Source organism: Solea solea, chromosome 3 (assembly GCF_958295425.1).
Source record: "Solea solea chromosome 3, fSolSol10.1, whole genome shotgun sequence".
NCBI classification, from domain to species: domain Eukaryota; kingdom Metazoa; phylum Chordata; class Actinopteri; order Pleuronectiformes; family Soleidae; genus Solea; species Solea solea.
The window spans coordinates 8,110,399-8,129,860 of NC_081136.1; the positions used below are offsets into that span (position 1 = coordinate 8,110,399).

Consider the following 19,462-nt stretch of genomic DNA (forward strand, 5'->3'; position numbering starts at 1 on the left):
CAAGTCTGCAGATTGGCTTGCTTGAATCCACCATTTTCAGAGCAAAAAAAAAACAAAACACAACATCAGTGTCTTTTCTTGATGGGCTAAGAAAAGTGGATCTAAGAAAAAGCTGCACACTGGACCACATGGGAATTACTATAGATGGTGTGATGCACTTCTAGTTTGACTTACCCCCCTCAAGTTCAAATAGATATCAGGATATTGGAAAAATAGGAGACAGCCCTAATGATTAATCTCATGTTGTCTTACTTTTAGTCTTTGACAACTGAATTTCGGTGAAAGTTCATGGCACCTGGAATAACCATGACATGATATTTGAGAGCCACGAGTGAAAGCTAACGAAGAAAGGCCCAGGTTTTGGCCCTCGGGGCCCGCCATCACTGTTTGAACTTAGAGCTATTTCATAGTTTGATTGGGTCCGTGAGGCCCCCCCATCAGTTGGAATGATACAGGGCCACGGCTGTTGGGTTTTCAGGTCTAATTTGCCTGTACTTCTCACCTCAAAGAGAGGGACGGGCATAATTAACAGGACCCAAACACCCACCACCGGCTGAACAGAGTCATTAAGGGGTGCGACACGGGAGGAATGGCAGCAAATGAAATGTAATTGCAACGGGAGCAGAGGAGCTGGGCTGGTGCGGCGCAGGCACTGGCGTATTTGTGTGTGTGTGTGTGTGTGTGAGTGTGAGAGAGGGAGAGTGGGAGCAGGAGAGAGATAATGAACAGGCCAGACATGAGGGGCTGAGGGAGTAAATGAACGACACAGAAGTTAGATAGAGACACTGGAGAGAAGAGCAAGCAAAAGAATAAGATAGGGGACAATGGCTACAGATAAACAGTGCGAAGTTGATACTCAAGATTCGTCTGAAAACCTAATGAATAAACGCGGGGCGGAAACTCTACAAAGTTGAATGAAAGTTAAATGATTACAAAATAAAGTCCCACACCATCTTGTGAATCTGCAGGGGACATCTGCAACGGCTCACAGTTCTTGGTTTTCATATACTGTAACACAAGTGTTGAGATTTCTTGCAACACCTGTGTTACAGTGGAGGCAAATGGCACTTTGTCTGCAGCATTGACAACATTGCAAAGTATATTTAAAAAATTCAACGGTGACATCTCATTCCTGAAACAGTGTTATGCTCCTCAGGCTATTTCACAGTACATGCTGTCAACAGTTTCAATAGGGAGCATTTCTAACACAGTTCCAGGAGAAAACAACAACAAACTGAACAGGTCTCTGGCTTATCTTTAAAATTAAAACATATTTTTTTAGAAAGTTCAGCGTCGGTGCCGTTCACCTACGTCACCGCTGCCACTGCCACAAACCCAACATCATTTACTGCATTTACAGCTGTAACCTCTCACCGCGACAGTCATTATCGTTATTTCTCGCTAATCCAATACCATCTCCCCTCCTTACCCTCATCTGTTTCGCCCATCCCTCGCTCTTTCCCGTCATGCCTCCCCCACTGTCCCTCTAAGTGCACAGATCACTGGGAGAGAAGTGACCCGGGGTCAACTGTGTTCCTGTCACTTCCAGGCATGAGTGGCCCAAACAAATTGGGGTCAGATCACACATGCAGGCACGCACACAGACACTCGAGCACACTTGCGCGTAGATGAGCGTGACCGAATCTTACGACGACACAGTTTTTCCATCCGCTGTTACAGTAAAAGGCCTGTATCCGTGATCCTTACTTCATGCGGCGATTAATTGAGTGACTCCAGTCACATAATGACTGGATCAGAGTCACTAGGTGTGGCCCTTCTTGGTTATTAACAGGAATGAAAGAAAAGTGAACATGAGCTTTGACTGTAATACAGAGCAGAAGACGCACGGGAGGGGTCAGTGAGACAATTAGAGTCCGTGCATGTAAATGCATTTTCAAATGGCTGTCTTAATTGCCATTTAAAATGATCATGAGAGGTGATTTGTAAATGACCTTTAAGCCTAACATACGAATGTAATCAAAGCAGGGACGAGGCTCATAACAAGTCTGATGGGGGATTAAAAAACAGCCATGCTGTGAGGTGCTGGATCATTTTCTGGACTGTGCACACTGATTCCTCTCACTACTAAAAAAAAAAATCAACATTTAAAAACAGATTCGGAAAACGTAAAGCAGCTTAAACTACTAGTACATCTTATCATAAGTCATAGTCATTCCAACCACACTGCACTTGCTAAGTTATAAAGTGTGCATGGTTTAGAGTGACTCCATCAACAACTAATGAATACTATATGAATTAAAGCTGCAAGCGGCATTGTGCAGGCCCTCGCAGTAGCAGCCGTGTCAGCAGGTGGCGCTATGTCCTTGACTCAGTTTTCATGTTGTTGTTTTCTTGTTTTGAGGTCCATGCGTGGCAAGGTTACAGGCCACTTCCTGTTGTGTGGCAAAATGGCAGCAAAATTCAAAATGGTTGACTTCATTTTGGGTCACGTTTATGTTTGTAGACGAGTTCACGGTCGATATCTTGGGTCAGGATTGATTAATTGATTGGTTTATGTATGTAAGTGACAGGGTACTTCCTGTTTTGTGGCTCATGGTCAGAATTCTCCAAAATTCCAAGTGTTTCCATGGCCACACTCTTTTGAATATCCGAGATCTTTTAGTTAAATACAAATTGACAATTTTTTTTGTTGTTGGTTCGATTAAGGAATCAATTTATCTCCAAGATGGAAGACAAATTCAAAATGGCCGACTTCCTGTTGAGTTGAGGTCATGTGGTGCCAAGGGACTTTTTTGTTCGTCTTTGGCTGTGACATGTTTCCACCAAGTTTTGTGGAATTTGGTGCAACTTACTTTCAGCTTTGTCCTACCGGGTTTCACCTTTGGGGGCACTACTGAGCCATTTTGCACCACTTTTACATATTCCCCTTATTTTATACGTTTTTTTCACCAGTTCTGATTTACGTGCCAATCATTGGCCATTTTCACAAATATTTGGTACCTCCAAAATGCTAAAGTTTATACAGTAGCCCAGAATGGCCACCATACTTTTTCATGTACATTTGGACGCAGAGTGAAGAAAAGGGCATTCAGTTGGTAACAATATGAAACATCGCCCCTTGATGTCACTGAATCCTACACACTGGTTCTGCAGTATGGGAACACAATAGCATTGCAAAGACATTTTTGATATTTCACTCATTCTGCATCAGTATGTCACTCGCTAAACCTCACAATACAGTCCCCTCCCCTATATCCTCTCTCCTTCCCTCCTCTTCATCATTATCCAGTGAGTCTCTATTCCCCCATTGATTCATCCGATGCAAATATAGCCTCAGGTAAATTCTCATCTCAACATCATTTCATCCCACTCCAATATCCCCAAAGAGGTTTCTTACTATGTGCAGCTCCAGGTAGTCTCCCAGTCCCTTGGCGCTCTCTACCCTGACCAGAACAGCTTCCTTCAGCTGCGTGCTGAAGCCCACTGCCAGCCGGTCTGCCCGTGTGCTCGGCCGGTCATTGGGTGGCCAGGTATATGTGATGAGGGCTCCGCCTCGCCCAAAGATGTAGGTTGTCCCAGCTGCAAAGAAACAAAATAAAAGTGAAATAATTTATTTTGTTACGGTGAAATAGTAACACAATATTAAAAGATAACAACACATGGCACCATCTCAAAATGTTGAGCTTATTCTTTTGTTACCTAGCGTCTATTAGCCCTAGGTCACGTCAGCATCAGCTATGTTTAGTATAGTGCACAGAGCGCCATCTGCTGGTATTGTTCACTCTCAGCAAGATTAAAATAATCCCATCCACAAAGTTTATTGCATGGAAACGGTGCTTGGTCCAACAACTTCAGATTCAAACTAACCACAACCACTTGAAACTAGGCCTAACATGTCATTTGTCACTTATTGACGTTATTTCATGCTTATTTCTTGACTTTTTTTTTTTTTTTTTTTAAAGCCCATTTACTTCAGTTATGAATAAAAACAATGCTCAACCATCTCCATCATCACTCTTGATATACTGTAGGCGTTTGAGACAGAGAGTGAGTCAGAGGCAGGGTCAGCATGTAGGGACAGTGGAGAGAGTTCCACTGCTGAAGTGAGTGATGAACGGTGCCCGGCAGTTATGAATAAAATGTGTGGTGGATGGTCTCAGAATTTGATGGAGCCTCATGTATTTGAAAATTGCCAACGACGTATTCTACTCGTTGGTGAATCATCCGCGGCTCGGCTCGCTTTCCAAATGCAAGCCCAAACTTTTGAGTGCATTGTAGTCGTAGTTGTATAAACTTCATGAAAGCCATTACTGTTTTAGAGGCACAAGTAAAAATGCACTGCGGGTGATGAATTGTGTCAAATTAATTTCATTATCTTTGGTTTAAAAAACGAGTTGACGAGTTGAATGAGGACGTAATATTAAATCCGTCTCTAAATCAGTGATTGTTTACTTGTGTAGGTAAAAGTAGGTGTCTAACAACCTGTTAAAAACTTCTTTTGACAGGTTCTTTAACATTTTTTTGGGGAGACCAGCCACCACTGTGTCCACACCACATTACAAATGCTTCCAACACCCATGTTCTTTACTGTCTGATGTCATGATGGGGAAACTCACTGGATACTCATATGGATACTACATAATGTTCAAATTCCCACGTAAGAGAAAGACTCAAAATCATTCTGGATGACGTTTTAAAATTGTTGACCAGGGATTCCCATTTAAAAACTCTCCTCACTGCCAGCGTGTTGTATATCTTAATCGTGAATTCATGCTGCCGCTGCTGTGAAACACAAACTCGGCTGTGCGGTCAATATAAACACCAGCCCTCAACATCAACAAAAGAAAACTCTCAGATCTCCCCGTCAAAGGAACTGTGCCTCAACTTTTCCAGCGTAGAAAAAAAAAAAAAAAAGCGCCTTGAAGTGGAACACATGCAGGAGTAAGAACTCGGCTCGCTCCGATAAGCCCGGCGGTGAACGAGAAATGACAGGCGTTAGCTGTGATTAGCATAGAGTAATATGACACCTCGCTAAACTGCTCAACACTGTGACTCTGTGTTTCCTGTAAGGTAAATACAAACACATATGAACACAGGTTTCATGTCTAGATACTGATCAAGGTGAACAAAATGTACATGGTGACGCATTATGCTCTTTTCAAATATGTCTCAGGGGTTTAATTTTACCCAAAGTATCAGGTTCTCTTGCAGCTTTCAAGCATCTTAAGCCTTTACCGGGCAAAGATACCATCTCTGGTAACTTCCGCAGACATCCAAACTGCGTTACTGTTGTGTTACCGCGAGAAACAAACGCTTTTTGCCAAGCCAATCAGCGGAGGTCCAGCACAGAAAGCGTCATCGTGAAATTTGACCAATCAGATTCAGCACAGTTCCAACTCAGTCTTCTACAGTAATATCTTAAAAAATTAATGATGGAAAGGTGTGGTGGAGCAGGGAAACATGCAGGAGAGGGGGCCACGAGGGCCAGGGTTAGGAGACACTGTTGTATAACGTTCTAAAATGGTATATTCTCATATATGCTCTTTATTGCCATCATGGACCTTGAGTTTCTACACGAAAATAAAACATTTTGAAAAATGTAACGAAAGGGAAATGTATATATATATTATATGTATATATATATATATATGAAATATATATATTAATATATTTTCCAAGTATTCTTTCTTTCAGTGAGTGCCCTTTAAATGGTTAATGTTGCAACTGTCATTTTGCTTTCCACGAAAATCTCGCTGACCTCATTTCTGATTGTGGGCTTGTCTTCTTTGTTTTTGTTTATATAAGAATCGCATTCAAACTTTGCTCTTTTTTTTTTTTTTTGCCCTGTCACATGGACTGTAGGTCTGGAATATTATGTGGCGAATAAACGTAAAAAACCAATAATAACTGTGATTCACACAAAACGCATCTGAATAAAAGGAAAAATGCAGCCCCATCAAATCTGTGTCTGGGAGAGCTGCGAGTCAGACAGCACGGAAAGCAGAGGCTGCGATGACTGCAGGCCAACAGGCCATCAAACAGCATCCACAGCAACGAGCTGCACACACTTTTAGTCATCCAAGGGGAAAAAAGCAGACTGATAAAGAGTGGGGACATGAGGTCTTACCGCACATTCACTCATTCAGCTACCTGACACTTTCATTATCTAACAATCCACTGGTAACCATTTGAAAAAAGGCTGACACACAAAACTATCTTCTTTCTGGGCTCTCGCCGTTCCTCCCTTCCTCCTCCTCCTCCTCCTTCCCTCCTTGTGGAGCTAAGCCCCAGCTCGGCTCCTGTTGTTTTCTCTGGGCTGTGTTATTTTAGCGCTGACTAATTATCGCAGCATGGCAAGGAGGGCTATAAAGAGGTTGTGTGCCGGAGGAGCGGTGGAAAAAAAACAGAGCGGGTGAAGAAAGACAACAGGCTACAGCAGCAGGGAGTGGAGGAGGTGGGGAGGAGGAGGAGGAGTGTGAATTGTGGATGGCTGGAGAGATAAGGAAAGGCCTCTTTTTTCCCCTTCCTTTCTTTCCTGTGTTTAATAACAGTGTAGCACCAGAGCTTCACACAAGCTGGGCAAGACACGGCAGTGGAGGAAGGAAGACGAGAGAGGATATCTAAAATGGCCGGTAAAAGAGGGAGGGGAGCCATGTTGTGATGAACGAGAGTGAAGCCATGATGGGAAGAAGAGAGGAGTCTGTGATTGCAATTCTAGTCATAGGGTGAAGAGAAGGTTGTGAGTAAGAGGAGAAGTTTTTTTTTCCCCACACACACACACTAATACACTTAAAGGTGCATTCTCTATATTTTACTCGCAAAAACAAGACATTGGTACGACTAAAAAAGAGCTGATTAACAAGAAGGAGATGGCCAGACAGAAGATCTATTGAAGACAAAAACACGTGTTTACTATTTTTATGAAACATGTAACCATTAAAGGTAGGGTAGGAGATTTTTTACAGTATTGCTTAAAATGAGTTCTAAAAAAAGGGGCTTGGACTTCAGAATTAAATTGTATTATTATTATTATTGTTATTATTGTATTATACGGATTTTACGTTTAATGATATTCTGGTTGAAGCGAGGAGCGGAGTTTCCTTATCTGAGATTAGACATATCAAAGTTGACTGGAATCAAATCACCTCATATTAACAAATAGTGTATAAAATGTGGATTTAAATGTTTTTACATTGACCTTCCATGTTGTTTTTCTTAACACTTGTGTATAGTGTGTGTCTACTCTCCTCTCCTCTAAACGTGGAGACCAGGGGAGGTGCAGAGTCTCAATAGGTGGCTTGTCAGTGTGCATCCATGTGTCACTGTTTCTCCTAGTGAACACCTGCTGCTACAGTTGAGGCAAAAATCCGCCAAACACTGCAATGCAACACACACTGACGGGAGGCGAGACAGAGCGAAAGAGACAGTGAAAAAAAAAAGGGTTTTTCAAAGCCAAGAAGACGAGTCTAGAGGGCATTCATCCCCGGCTGTAATCAAAAGAATTACAAAGCATCAATACTTTTTTATGATGTTCTGTGTGCTGTGAATCATTTGACAGTCAAACATAATGGAGTGGTTATGAATTCTTGAGCAGGTCAACACATTTATTTTGGAGAAAAGGACACTTTTGTGCAATTTGGGTGAAAGAAAGAAAGAAAGAAATAACCTGCAATGATTGCAATGATGATGACTTTGATAACATCTACAGTGACGCAAAAGCATTTTCATATCAATCACCAAACTCTGTGCTTTGGTCTAATTTCCATCATGGAACCCATAGCAGCAGAAAATTACACATTGTTTATTTATTTTTGAATAATCTCGCAGTGAGGCAAAGATTCAAGAGTGTGTCATTACTTTATAGCTCATAAGGAGATGCATAATTTGCCATACAAACTAGAAGATCTGCTCAGTTGCCTGTGTCGGTTCTTGTACAGCATTAAAACTGCTGTCGGTGAAATAATTAACTCTCTCTGCGGCTTTAGATTTAAGCTGTTTGTCTGTCCTCACCTTTCTAATGGCACCAGTGGACGGGAAATTAGCCAAAAGGTGGCCTTTAACCTAAACGGGCAATTGACCAAACAACAACAAGAGCAGTACACGACTAAAAATCCTGTACTACATGTTTTTACTTGATCAAATGTAGTATATCCAGACTGCTCGGTAAAGCTTTTTAAACCACCAAGTGTTTGCCTTTGCTGAAAACAGTGAGTTAAAAGTGAATTAGTGTTGCCTCGAAAAGCCAGGGCCAGGTATGGATCACGCTGACCTTCAGTCCACCGCGGTCTAATCAAGCAATCCGACTGCCTGCGTTCGCTAGAATAACAATAATGATGGAAATGCTCTGCTGCACTCGTGTTTCACAGCCAACCCACGTTCAAAAAAAAAGAGAGGCTAAATATTATTACTTTTGTCCAATTAGCTCTGGGGCCATTGATCCGGCCAATCAATCCCACCTGTGGTGCTAGAGGAGGACAGAGTGCAAAGAGATGAATCAAAACATTGCAGGACGTCCCTTGATTATTATTTCCATTCCCGCGGACGGGCTGGCAATTTGGTTTGAGGAACGGACCAAAAAAAAATAAAAAATACCATTTTCCTTTGACCGTGGATCGGTGGAAAAATAATCAGAAAAGTGTCCCGAATCGCGGCAGTAATGAAAAAGCTATTGATTTCGATTTATCACACCCTTTCCCCCACTTTTCCTCACTCTTCTTCTCTACATTGTTGCGAGAGGAGAGTGTATTTAGCGCTGAGTTTATAAAATGGGAAGCTTTCCCTGTGAGGAGCCATTGATTTGGGCTAGTGGACTCTCAGGCAACTACCATATAACGTTGGGGATGAACGGGTCATATTGGCAAAGGCAGATGCCGCGATTTTTTTCATTACGGCCAGCGGTCAATGTCGCAGAGCCTCGTGGGAGCTGACGCCGCATGAAAACTGTGAGACACTCCCGACGATAAAATGAAGCTTCCGTGAAGAAAAAAGGACACACAATAGCGGCGGAGTCAATTCTTGAGAGGCAATAAGCCCTGAGGCGCGCCAGGCACTGCACGTTCACGTTTATTTATACATAGCTACTTCTTATTATAAACTCTCAGACATGCTCTCCAACCGTAACTGAATAACACACAGATGGTTCCTCCAACCTTCATGCATTATTGCATCAGCGCTCAGTCTTTGAAGCAGTTAAGGACAGAGACGGCGCGATTGATCCGGTTTCCGAACCAATTTTTGGGCAATTTTTTGACACATTATATGAGAAACATATAAACACTTACAAAGCAATATGTGGGGGGGGGGCAGCAGAGAGAGAAAGAGAAAACTGTTCATGTTTTTCAGACAGCTGTTGATATTTGAAGGAGCTTCAACGAGTTTCACACAGCCTTTCTATCTTATACTCAGACACAATATGAAGCAAGAGAGTGTCAAAGCCTAATCAATATCCTGCTCTTTCTTTGACATCTCATTCTCAGTGGCCAAATATAAGAAAGTTTCAACATACATATATATTATATTATATTACAGATATATAATTGAACCTGTTTCTGCTAGTTTGGATGATTGGAACCTTCCTCTATGTTTTTTTTTTTACAGTTCTAGCACGACTCGGCTTGGCTCGACTCTACTTTGTTTTATTTTGCTTTTCCATTACGATAGTACCTGGTACTTTTTTTTTTTTGCTCATCACATCTGGACCACACTGCCGTTGTGACACTCAAGCATCTGCTGTCTGTGAAATAATATAAAAAAGGATGCGACGGAAAGAGCGTCTCATTTAAAACACATTAAGAAGTGTTGCTTCTGGAGCTAGACTCACTCGGGATCGTTCTGATCTGGTTAAATCATGTCCGTTCTCCACCTCAAGGAAATCTTAAACTTTATTTGATCCGGTCAGGCTGATAAGAACTCCGGGAGCGTTGTGCAGTACTAGCTGGGGACACAGGAGTCCAGCTGCCTGATTTTTTTTTTGGTACGTGAGTAATTGGATTGACCTTACGCTTGAACAAATGATTGCACTAATTATACACATTTCACATGCAGCACATATCTTTGGACTATAATTAAGAAATATTGAGTTGAAATACGACCACGGACTGCAGAAATGTAGATCTCAAGTATGAAGATCTCCCTAATTGGCGATATCACCAGTTCAAATGACAGAAATGTCAAGTAAAGGCGAGTATGTCTGCGGTTTAATCAACTCAGCACAGCAGTCCTGTACTCATGACAGTTAGAGTGGAGAGAAAACTACATTTTCAACCATGACTTGAATCCTCCTTACACTAAATCTGAGCTCCTTCTCTCTAGATACAGATGTTCAACAATGTGATATAAAAGCAGCTTTGTCACAACAGCCACCGCACAAATCAACAAGTATCACTAGACATTATCCATTTCCTGTTTATTTAGTTTGTTTTTATGGCTGTAATCATTGCCATATTTAATTATTGAAGCCTGAAGCGCTTCCATTTCGCTCGTTACACTTGGTTTTATGAAGTATTTAGTTCACCTTTGATTACGTTTATCTGCATGATGCTCGTCAAAGGCAGCCACTGTCTTGAAAATGCAAAACAAATTTACCTATAGGGACAAATAAAGTGACATAGATAATCAGCTGATTGGGCAACAGATGAAAAGCGTCACTCGCTTGCGACCGTGGTCTTCAACGCCCTGCAGTTTATTCTCATATGAAGCTTGAGGTTCTTGTTGTCGCCGCACCAGTGCGACGTCGTGCTTCGTATCTCACTGATGCGGCCACAGCCCACACACACACCCTGTCTACCAAATACAGTGTTCTCAGTCATTTTCACTGATATCCTTGAACGTGCCACCAAGTACCACCACTCAAACCCAGCTCACAGTCTGTCTGTTAACCATGTGTTTAAGTTTGCCACTCTTCCATCTGTGGCCCTGTGACTTCCTTTTGGAGATTTAACTCACACAGCTGTTGCTATGAGCTGCAATTATAAAACTCTCAATTTTATTCTGTCAAATCAGATTAAAAATCAACACAGTACAACTTCAGACTTCTTATGTTCATATGGGAAGTCGCCCATCCAACAGTGTCCTGTAAATCATTAGAGACGTTGTAAGGATTGTAAGGAGTGATACATTTTTATTACTTCTTCAATAATTATTTTTGTTCTGAGATTATTATAGCAGGGTAATGAAAGGTTAACCCTGGCCTGAATTAAATTATAGGCTTCAGACAAATGATTTCAAAGTGACATTGTTACACAAAAGTATTTATTATAATCACATTTTCTTTTGACAGCCTTAAAACTCAAAGGGCAGGGACTGATAATGAAGAGGAGACAGTTTGTGTATTTTAATTGGTTAGTTTAACACAGTAATGGCTTAATTAGAGAACAGAGGAACTTTGAATATTTTTCCCTAAATTATTTTGTCAGTTTTTGAGCTATCGCAGCGGTGAAGGTGTCTAATGACTATTCACCTCTCTAAATCTGCCAGTGGGGAGTTGATACAAAGTGGTACCTGCAACAGTTTGAGATGATTCAACTGTTTGTCCCGACTCGATTTCGACACCAATGATGTGCTTTGCAAGGTTTTTGTTTCAAACATTTCAAAATGCACAAGTCCCTGGAGGAGACGCTGCAACGAAAAGTGTCTATAAATGAAGGATTCAAGTCGCAGAAGTGGAAGAGACAGTGGGGGTTAGATAGAAGGATAATGTTTAAAAAGAGGAAGACTGTTTTAAGTAAGGTTGCTGGTCAGGACCTGCATAGATCTAGAAAGCTTATTGATCAGCCAAAAATACCTTCCTCTGCCTAATAGCATGTCCAATAGACCGCTAAGGTTGAGACGGTGCCGGCCAACAGCGCTGCATAGATAGTAAGTAGATATTTTTATTTTCATCTAAAGGTATATACAGAGGCAAAGGCGGTAAGTGACGATTCCATCCTTTTGTTTTGTTAAACTGTCAACCATTAAGGTCCAAATGTAAAAGCATCATTTGTTTTTCCCGCCACGTCTACGGAGCGGTGATGAGGATCGGAAAGCAACAGCCACCAATGTACACATATTACTGTACTACTGTGCCACTTAAAACAAAGAAAATTTTGAGATTTTTGGCTTGTTTTCATCAATATAATCCCTTAACGGCACTTCCACAATCAATTTATATCCCTAGATGGTTCAGCCATTTTGGCCTTTGACCTATATATCAAAAATATAAAATTCTGAATACAGACTTGCTCTTAAGGATTGCAGGAAACGATCATTAACTTCCCCGGAAAAGTAAAGGAAAAACGGTGCAATGAGGCTAAGGTTGAATGTAATCCAAAAGCTAAACATTAAGTATTGATTTCGAGACTTTCGTGGGGCAGCAAAACATCTTAAAATGAATGCGCATTGTTCACACTTTGTTTTTTTATATTCACACAGGAAGGGGGGAGACCCCATTTACACACCAAGCAATAACTGCAGCATGTTTTCACATTAGCTCTTCTAATAGCATCGCAATCAAACAGCAGCATCAGACAGAGACGAGTGGATATTTAATCCGTGTTGTTCAATTATTTATCTTGTTTGGAGAGGTCTGCATCGCCACGCTGACCCCGTCCCCAATAAATGGCCTGCAAAACACGGTGAAAACAAATCACCGTGAGACAGCAAGACGACTGCTGGTTTAAATGGGGGATAAGTAGGTAAGTAGACAAAAAAGCCAACATAGCCACCATTAACATGCTCTTCATGAATAAATATGAACAGACCTGCTCAGTATTAACATTCTCATATTCCATACAGGGTCAATAAACCCTGATGTTGTGAAAAGGTCAACTGTTTTTCTTGCTCTTACATCTATGGGGATACGTGCATATGTGTGCCTCTTGATTTAATTAAATGGGACAGAGGTACCGCGCCTGCAAACATCATCTTAATTACACTGAAGTGGCCTTCATAGCGCATTAACAAACACACAGAATAAAGCTGATGTTAGCTATTCTATCCCTGGAGTGGGAGGGGAAACAAGAATAGGAACACCTTGTTGTAACGTTATTGTACACTTTATTAGACACTGTAGATCAGTAGTCTCAAACTCAAATGACCTGGAGGCCACTGAGCATCTAGTCTGGCCAGTAGAGGGCTGGTCAGGTGAAAAAAAGTCCCAACTTCAAAGCAACTGTTAAGTAGGGGTGGTTTCGCAGACTTTCAAAATAAAAGTGTCTGCGTTGATATGGACCAATATATAGTTTAATATAGAATTGTATTTATGCCCTCCAATCAATTACAGATTAAAAAAAAAAAAAACATTTTAAGAAGATCTCACAAGCATGCTTCCCCCCCATTTTCAACTTAAATATGTCAGTCACTCCACGTAACGCTGTAGCGCGTCACCCCCCACTAAATTGAGGTAAAAGAAACCGACTTAAGAGAGTTATCTCTGTTTTTGGGTTCTCTCTTGAGTTTAAATATCATGTGTCAAGGTCCTTTGTTAAGGTTCCACACTGCCAAGCTACTAAGGTATAAAAATTACCCATCAAGAATATATGGTATAAAAAGAATAATGTTTCCCTTTGGGTACCAAAGTGGCCAATTTTCACCTTACATTTTCAAAAGCTCCGCACCTGGAGTTAGCCACTAAAAATAACATAAACATTATCTTTAGCTGAATATTGTTTATAACACAGTGGCAAGGCTGACACAGTTTCTAAAGGTGCACAAATATGCGTGTAATTAAGATGCAAAACCCATTGAAAATGGCAACATTTGCTCACTTTGTCAAACGATTCAAGACTAATCTTTTCTACTTGAAATATAATACCACCTGTCAGTCAGAGACAGAACCAAAAGTACTATGCGAAACAGCTCCTCGGCATTTACTGTGCCGTTCACTGTATTAAATTAACTTTAACCGACATGGTTTTATGTTTGCAGTGGCTTCTGGGAAATACCCACTATAAGAAATAGAGTGGGCGAGCTCACACCTTTCACTGTCGGTCTGTCCAAACTAACATCAACTTTCACTTTAGTGACACGCAGCCGGCTGCGGAGTACTCAACCAGAGGTCGGAGCAACATACTAAATGGCTGCCTAATGAAATGAGCGGAGCACAGTGAAGGGCTCAGGTAACAGATCATTGTGGTAAAAGAGGCGCAGGAGCGACTGAAAGAGCGAAGAGCATCCTCCACTGAAGGAAAAAGATGGTTCTGATGGATGCCGGAGGAGAGATGGGTGTTAGAGAGTGGGGGAGGTAATGAGAGAAAAGAGAGAGAAAGAGAGCGGGAGCTTTAGATGCAAAGGGGATCAATGGGAAGCCTACCCGAGGAACAAGAGTGTAGATCTACTCTGTTTAATTCCCCAGGACTGTACTCCTCAGACTCCAGGGTATCCCACATCAAAGGCGGAGGTGGATGAAGTGGAGAGATGAAAGAACGACACAGTCTGTAGTGGATGTGTGAAGAGCATGCATTAAGTAGTTTGTATGTGTGTGTGTGTGTGTGTGTGGGGAACGTGTTTTGACAGTCACGCATGATGAGCCGGCACGGGTCAGTCCACACAGGAGTGGGAGATCTTTGACTGTTGTTGACGCATAAAGATCTTTTATGTTTAAAGCTCAGACGGACCGGAACAATTCACCAGCTGATATCTGGTCTATTGCATCGCTGGGTTGGGTTAAACATACTCTGTCCTCTTTCCTCGAGACTGACATTGATTTTGTTTTTGTTTCAATTTACCTCAGTCTACTAATGTGTTATTGGGCGCCCTGGCCGACCTGTGGTTGGAAGGTTTCCTCTGGTTCCTCTGGTTCTGGTGTATTTGTGTACGTTCTGGTGTATTGGTGGACGTTCTGATAGTTCTATTTTATTGTGGCACTTACTCTTGTTTCAGTTCTTTGGGCGCTCACTGTGTTGTTATGTAATGTTTGTCAGATTTGATGGGACCCCGAGATATCAGCCCACGTACAAGGTTCAGAATGAGCATGCGTAGATGAACATTAGGAGTCTGAACGTGGTCCAGCTACACTGCCAGTTTTTGAACATCCAAATGCCTCAAAGCGATGAATGGTTTCGACCCAGAAGATACAACAAAGAGGTGAGATTTAGAAGTATACAGCCATAACCCAGCTCTCTGCAGATCATAGGTAATTCTGTTCTGTGTCGTCAGTGTAAAAGAGCCTGTTGACAGTCGATTATATTCCTTTCCGTCTCTCTTCCGTCGTTTCACCTGGCTCGAGGGACTGGACAGAGGCGACTGTCACAGAGCTGATATTTCACACGTGGGCGCGCGGGTGCAGGAGAGGGCGGACAGAGAAGCTGGCAAGACGGACGAACAAGGCGAGGAATGCGAGATCCTAAATAAATGACTGTCTGTGTGCTTTCGCTCAGAGCCCTTTGATGGAAAGCAAATCAAGCCGAACCAATGATGTGATGAGACGAAACCCAAACACAGCAGAGAAAAGGGAACAGCAAAGAAGATTTGCTGTGCCGTGTCTGGAACCACAACACTGAGCCAGAGGCACACAACTTGCTCCTTCCCCTTTATCTTACTGCCTGACTCTCTTTCTTTCAATCTTTCTTTATCTTTTACCCTCCTTTTGTCCCGTCATCCCCTCTCTCTCGCTCTCTCTCTCTCTCCACAGGTTGGCAGTCGAACATAGCAGGCCGTGGCTGTTACATGACAGTCCATTTGTTGGGGGGGGGCTGCTGAGAGACTGCCTGGCGGGCCGATGCAAGAGCGGCGAATGAGGCCCTTGACAGGGGTAAATAGGAGCTCACAGATGCTTGTGCGCACAAACAAACAAACAAACACAGACTGTAAGAACGCAGAAAACAAACGTTATGAACACCAACTGGACTCGTGAGCAATCTGCTGGGTTTAACACACTTCTGCCAAAGTCCCTGACACTTCCTTGTTTAGCAATTTAAACGGGAATACTCCACTTTTGTTACGTGCTGCTTTCACCTCCTCCTTATGCAAGATCCGTGCATTTTAAGTCAGCTGGGGGAAATGGATATTTTTGGCCTAAAGTAAACATTTGCCTTAGTCTATATTTAGATTATTTAAAAATAATCGTCTTTCTTGTTTGCTCACTGATGTAAGAAAGCAGCTGTAAGGCACTTTCCCTCATTGTAGTCATAAGTTTAAGTGAAAAAGTGTGTAAAATGTGGACAAACAAGGGAAAATTAATAATTTCTGTAGGTGAGAGAATGAAAGGTTGTTGATTCAAAAGGAGATTAAAGAGTGAATACAATGTGACAGTTCCTATTTCAGAGGCATATGAAATAGGTTGGCACCGGATGAAAAGCGGGCCCTCGCTTTTAACTTTGACAGTGTTAACCCAAATTTATCTCCACATTATTTGCCCTTCCGCGTGGCTGCCTCCCACGGAACGTCGGATGTTTTCCCGCTAACATGTGCACGTTGGCTGAGTCCGACCTTTACGCCGCGATGTTCCACGTTTCCTGTGCTCGCAGCCTGGAGGGGGTGTTTGAACCTAAGCTGTGTTGATGATTAAAAAAGACACTGCATTTTCATGGGGGGGGGGGAATGAAAAGGGTGGGAAAACACAGGCAAGTGTTTTGCTGCGGGCTGTTTCGGAGCCTGTTGAGAGTGTGTGGACAACGCATGGCAGCGCTGGTGAGAAGGGCTGAGGCTGTTACAAAGCCATTTATAATTCTTGAATGTCATGTTGGTGTAATTCTGCAAGGAGGCAGGAATTACTTCAAGGCTGGGAAAAAAAGACCAAACCGGCTCTCCCGTGTGCACCCATTTGTTCTCATTGCATGCTCGTTGAAGTGCCTTTAAGTACGGAGGACTCTTCACGTGCTCTATCTAAGTGAAATAAAACAGGTTATAGAAATGAATTGGAGCTAAGATGGCTGAAAGAGACGCTTGGAGGCAAATAAAGCGCAAATCTAATTTCATCTCGTCTTATTAACAGAGGGTAGAGCAGATAACAGCACAGTTACCCCATCCCCCCCACACACACACCCACATAAATGGGATTTGATGCCACCAGGCAGCCATTCCATTGTCTGCACGCTCCAGTGGCATCTCGGGTCACATCAGCAAGGAAAGATATTGTTTTTGGCGATTTCTTGCCGGGAAAACAAATATACAGCAAATATTTTCTCTGCAATTAGCCGGGCTTGGCTATCAAAGTGCAGACAGGAAGTGGTGATTACTATGATCACAGCGATCCGAGAGCCGTCAGGATGTGTGACACAAGCTCTCGCAGAATATTTGGTAAATCGTGTAGAGAAGCCTCTGAACCCTCGCCGTCTTTTGAAAGGTGATTTTTTTTTTTTTTCCTTCTGTGTTCTCTTATGCTGTCTCTATTAACCAACAGGTTTTGGCTGTCTGAGCACAGATGGAAACTCGTGAACTACATGACACCCTCTTGTTTCGTTTAAATAGACGTACTGGATGTGATAAATGTAAAAGGTAAGTAAAAGCCGTGAATTAGTGCTGATATCCTTACAGGCTCATCAAAATAACGCATTTCTGCACAGTGAGTGGACTTTAACAAGGCGTATGATATGAAATGTGAGCTCCAACCTTGTAATAAGTGACTTCCAGACACAGCACAGCTGAATGCCCCTCTCGGCAAGACCAAGAAACGTGCCAATAATACTCATAAAAGCAAAAAAAAAATTAAAAATTCAAACTGCAGCTGATTTATTTTGACACGGAACACTCCTGCCGTACTTCCTCGTTTTTCCATCCCTCGCCATTACCGTTCCCCTCCCATCACTTTAAGTCGGCAGATTAAAAAAAGGGTTTTCATGGATGTCAAGAGTATTAACTTCTTGTACTTGGGATAGTCCCCCTCATTTTGTCATCCTGTGGGTTCCGAGCATGTAATTACGAGCAGCCCCCCCCCCCCCATAGCTTTTTTATATAATAACATTACACATATTGAATTGAATGAAGGAGCAGAGAAATAAAAGGTAGCACACTGATTAAGTCATAGTGGGAGTCACAGTTATATAAGATGAAAATAGAGACATCAGAATTACTGCAAGAACATCAACCCGGTGTCTTGAAATCCTGTACATTGCTGTCTGAGTCATTTTGAATAAATCAGAATAAATGAAACACTGGCATGATGCTTTCATTTGTTTACCGTGAAAGCTGAAATGTCAGCGAAAGAGACGTCTTTAAAACTTCTCTAGAGGGGAGTGGAAACTTTTTATTTGAATTTGAATTTTTTTTTTTGTCATTTGGTCAATTGAGCCTTTGGGAGCAGTGGGGATTAGGAGGAGTAATTGCAGATAATGAGGAATAAAAAAATGGCAGGTGCTTAATTGCAACACCGTGCTCACAAAAACTGTAAAAAAACAAAAACGCATGAGCACACTTTGCTTAGTGGGGCATTAAGGTGACCGTGAATCGTCTCCGTGGTTAATGGTGTAATCTGCTAACAAATCCTGGAAATATAGACGGCTCCAAATAAGACTAAATGTGTAGGAGTAAGTCATGGTCCGGATGTTGTTGTAGAAGACACGGCAAAGAAAATAAAACCCCCTCATCGCTGGTACACCCTGCAAGAGTAGACGTAAAACAAAAAAAGGAAGAGAAAGAAGAAGGAAAAGCTCTGGGTGATCTTGTCAGTGGAGACAATACGAGAGATCTCACTCTCAGCAAAGTCATAGGCGGAGGTGAGATTTATGGGGGGGGGGGGGAGAAGATGAGAGGGGAGAGAAAGAATGAGCTGGTGTCAGCCGTATCACATCCACGTTAGTAGCGGGTGCTGATGGAGCAATGAGATGACATTTTGCTCTCCATTTTCGCAGAACGCAAGAAGGCATGGGGGGAAGAGGAGGAGGAGGAGGAGGAGGAGGAGGAGGAAGGAAGAGATAGAACTGTGCAGAGAGACACGGTTAAACAGAGAAAAGAAGTAGCTATGATGAGAGGACGAGGGGGATGAAGGAAAGGTAACCTTCTTATTACTTCTATCCCCTGGCTTCCAACCGCTGCTGCCACATTCTCTGTGTTGTCTTCTTTCCTCACCGCCCTCAATCTCTGCCCTCATTTCTCTCACTGTCTCTCCGCAGACGCTGACACAGGTCGCGCTCTGCCAGCAGCCTTGTCCCATATGCTGAGGAGGCTTTGCTGTTTCTAACACGGCAACATTTCAAAGCTTGCACCGCCGCATACCCCGGTAGCTCCCAGCTACACTAAGACAAGACGAAGTGGTGGACAGGGAGGGGTTAGAGTGAGGAGAGGAAGGACGGAGGGATTACGGTGGCAGGCATGGAAGTGATGAGGTGGGAAAAGAGAGGCAAGATGGAGGGGGAAGAAAAAAGGTAGAGGGGAAGCAGACCTTCTCCTACTGTCAGTCAAGTGGAGATATGTCTAATCCATCCTTTTTTTCCCACTTATGAAAATGGAAAAATTGGGTGAGATTAAGATTAACAAGCTAACACGTCAATACAGGGACAATACAGCAATCTGGATAACAGTCCCCAGCCATGTAATCTACAGCCAAATGTCAGTCATCACCAGTGTTCTGTACTGAGGCTCAGAGTGG

At 42.5% G+C, this 19,462-nt stretch overlaps 1 protein-coding gene across 15 annotated transcripts in view; it reads right to left on the minus strand.

Moving 5' to 3' along the window:
• The window catches only part of nrxn2b (neurexin 2b), a 504,397-nt gene that overhangs the window by 106,355 nt on the left and 378,580 nt on the right, over nt 1-19,462 (minus strand). For all 15 annotated transcript variants that reach the window (XM_058626079.1, XM_058626077.1, XM_058626088.1 and 12 more), the window contains one exon: nt 3,359-3,540. In XM_058626079.1, the coding sequence (XP_058482062.1) occupies nt 3,359-3,540 (182 nt within the window). The remainder of the gene's footprint in view (nt 1-3,358; nt 3,541-19,462) is intronic.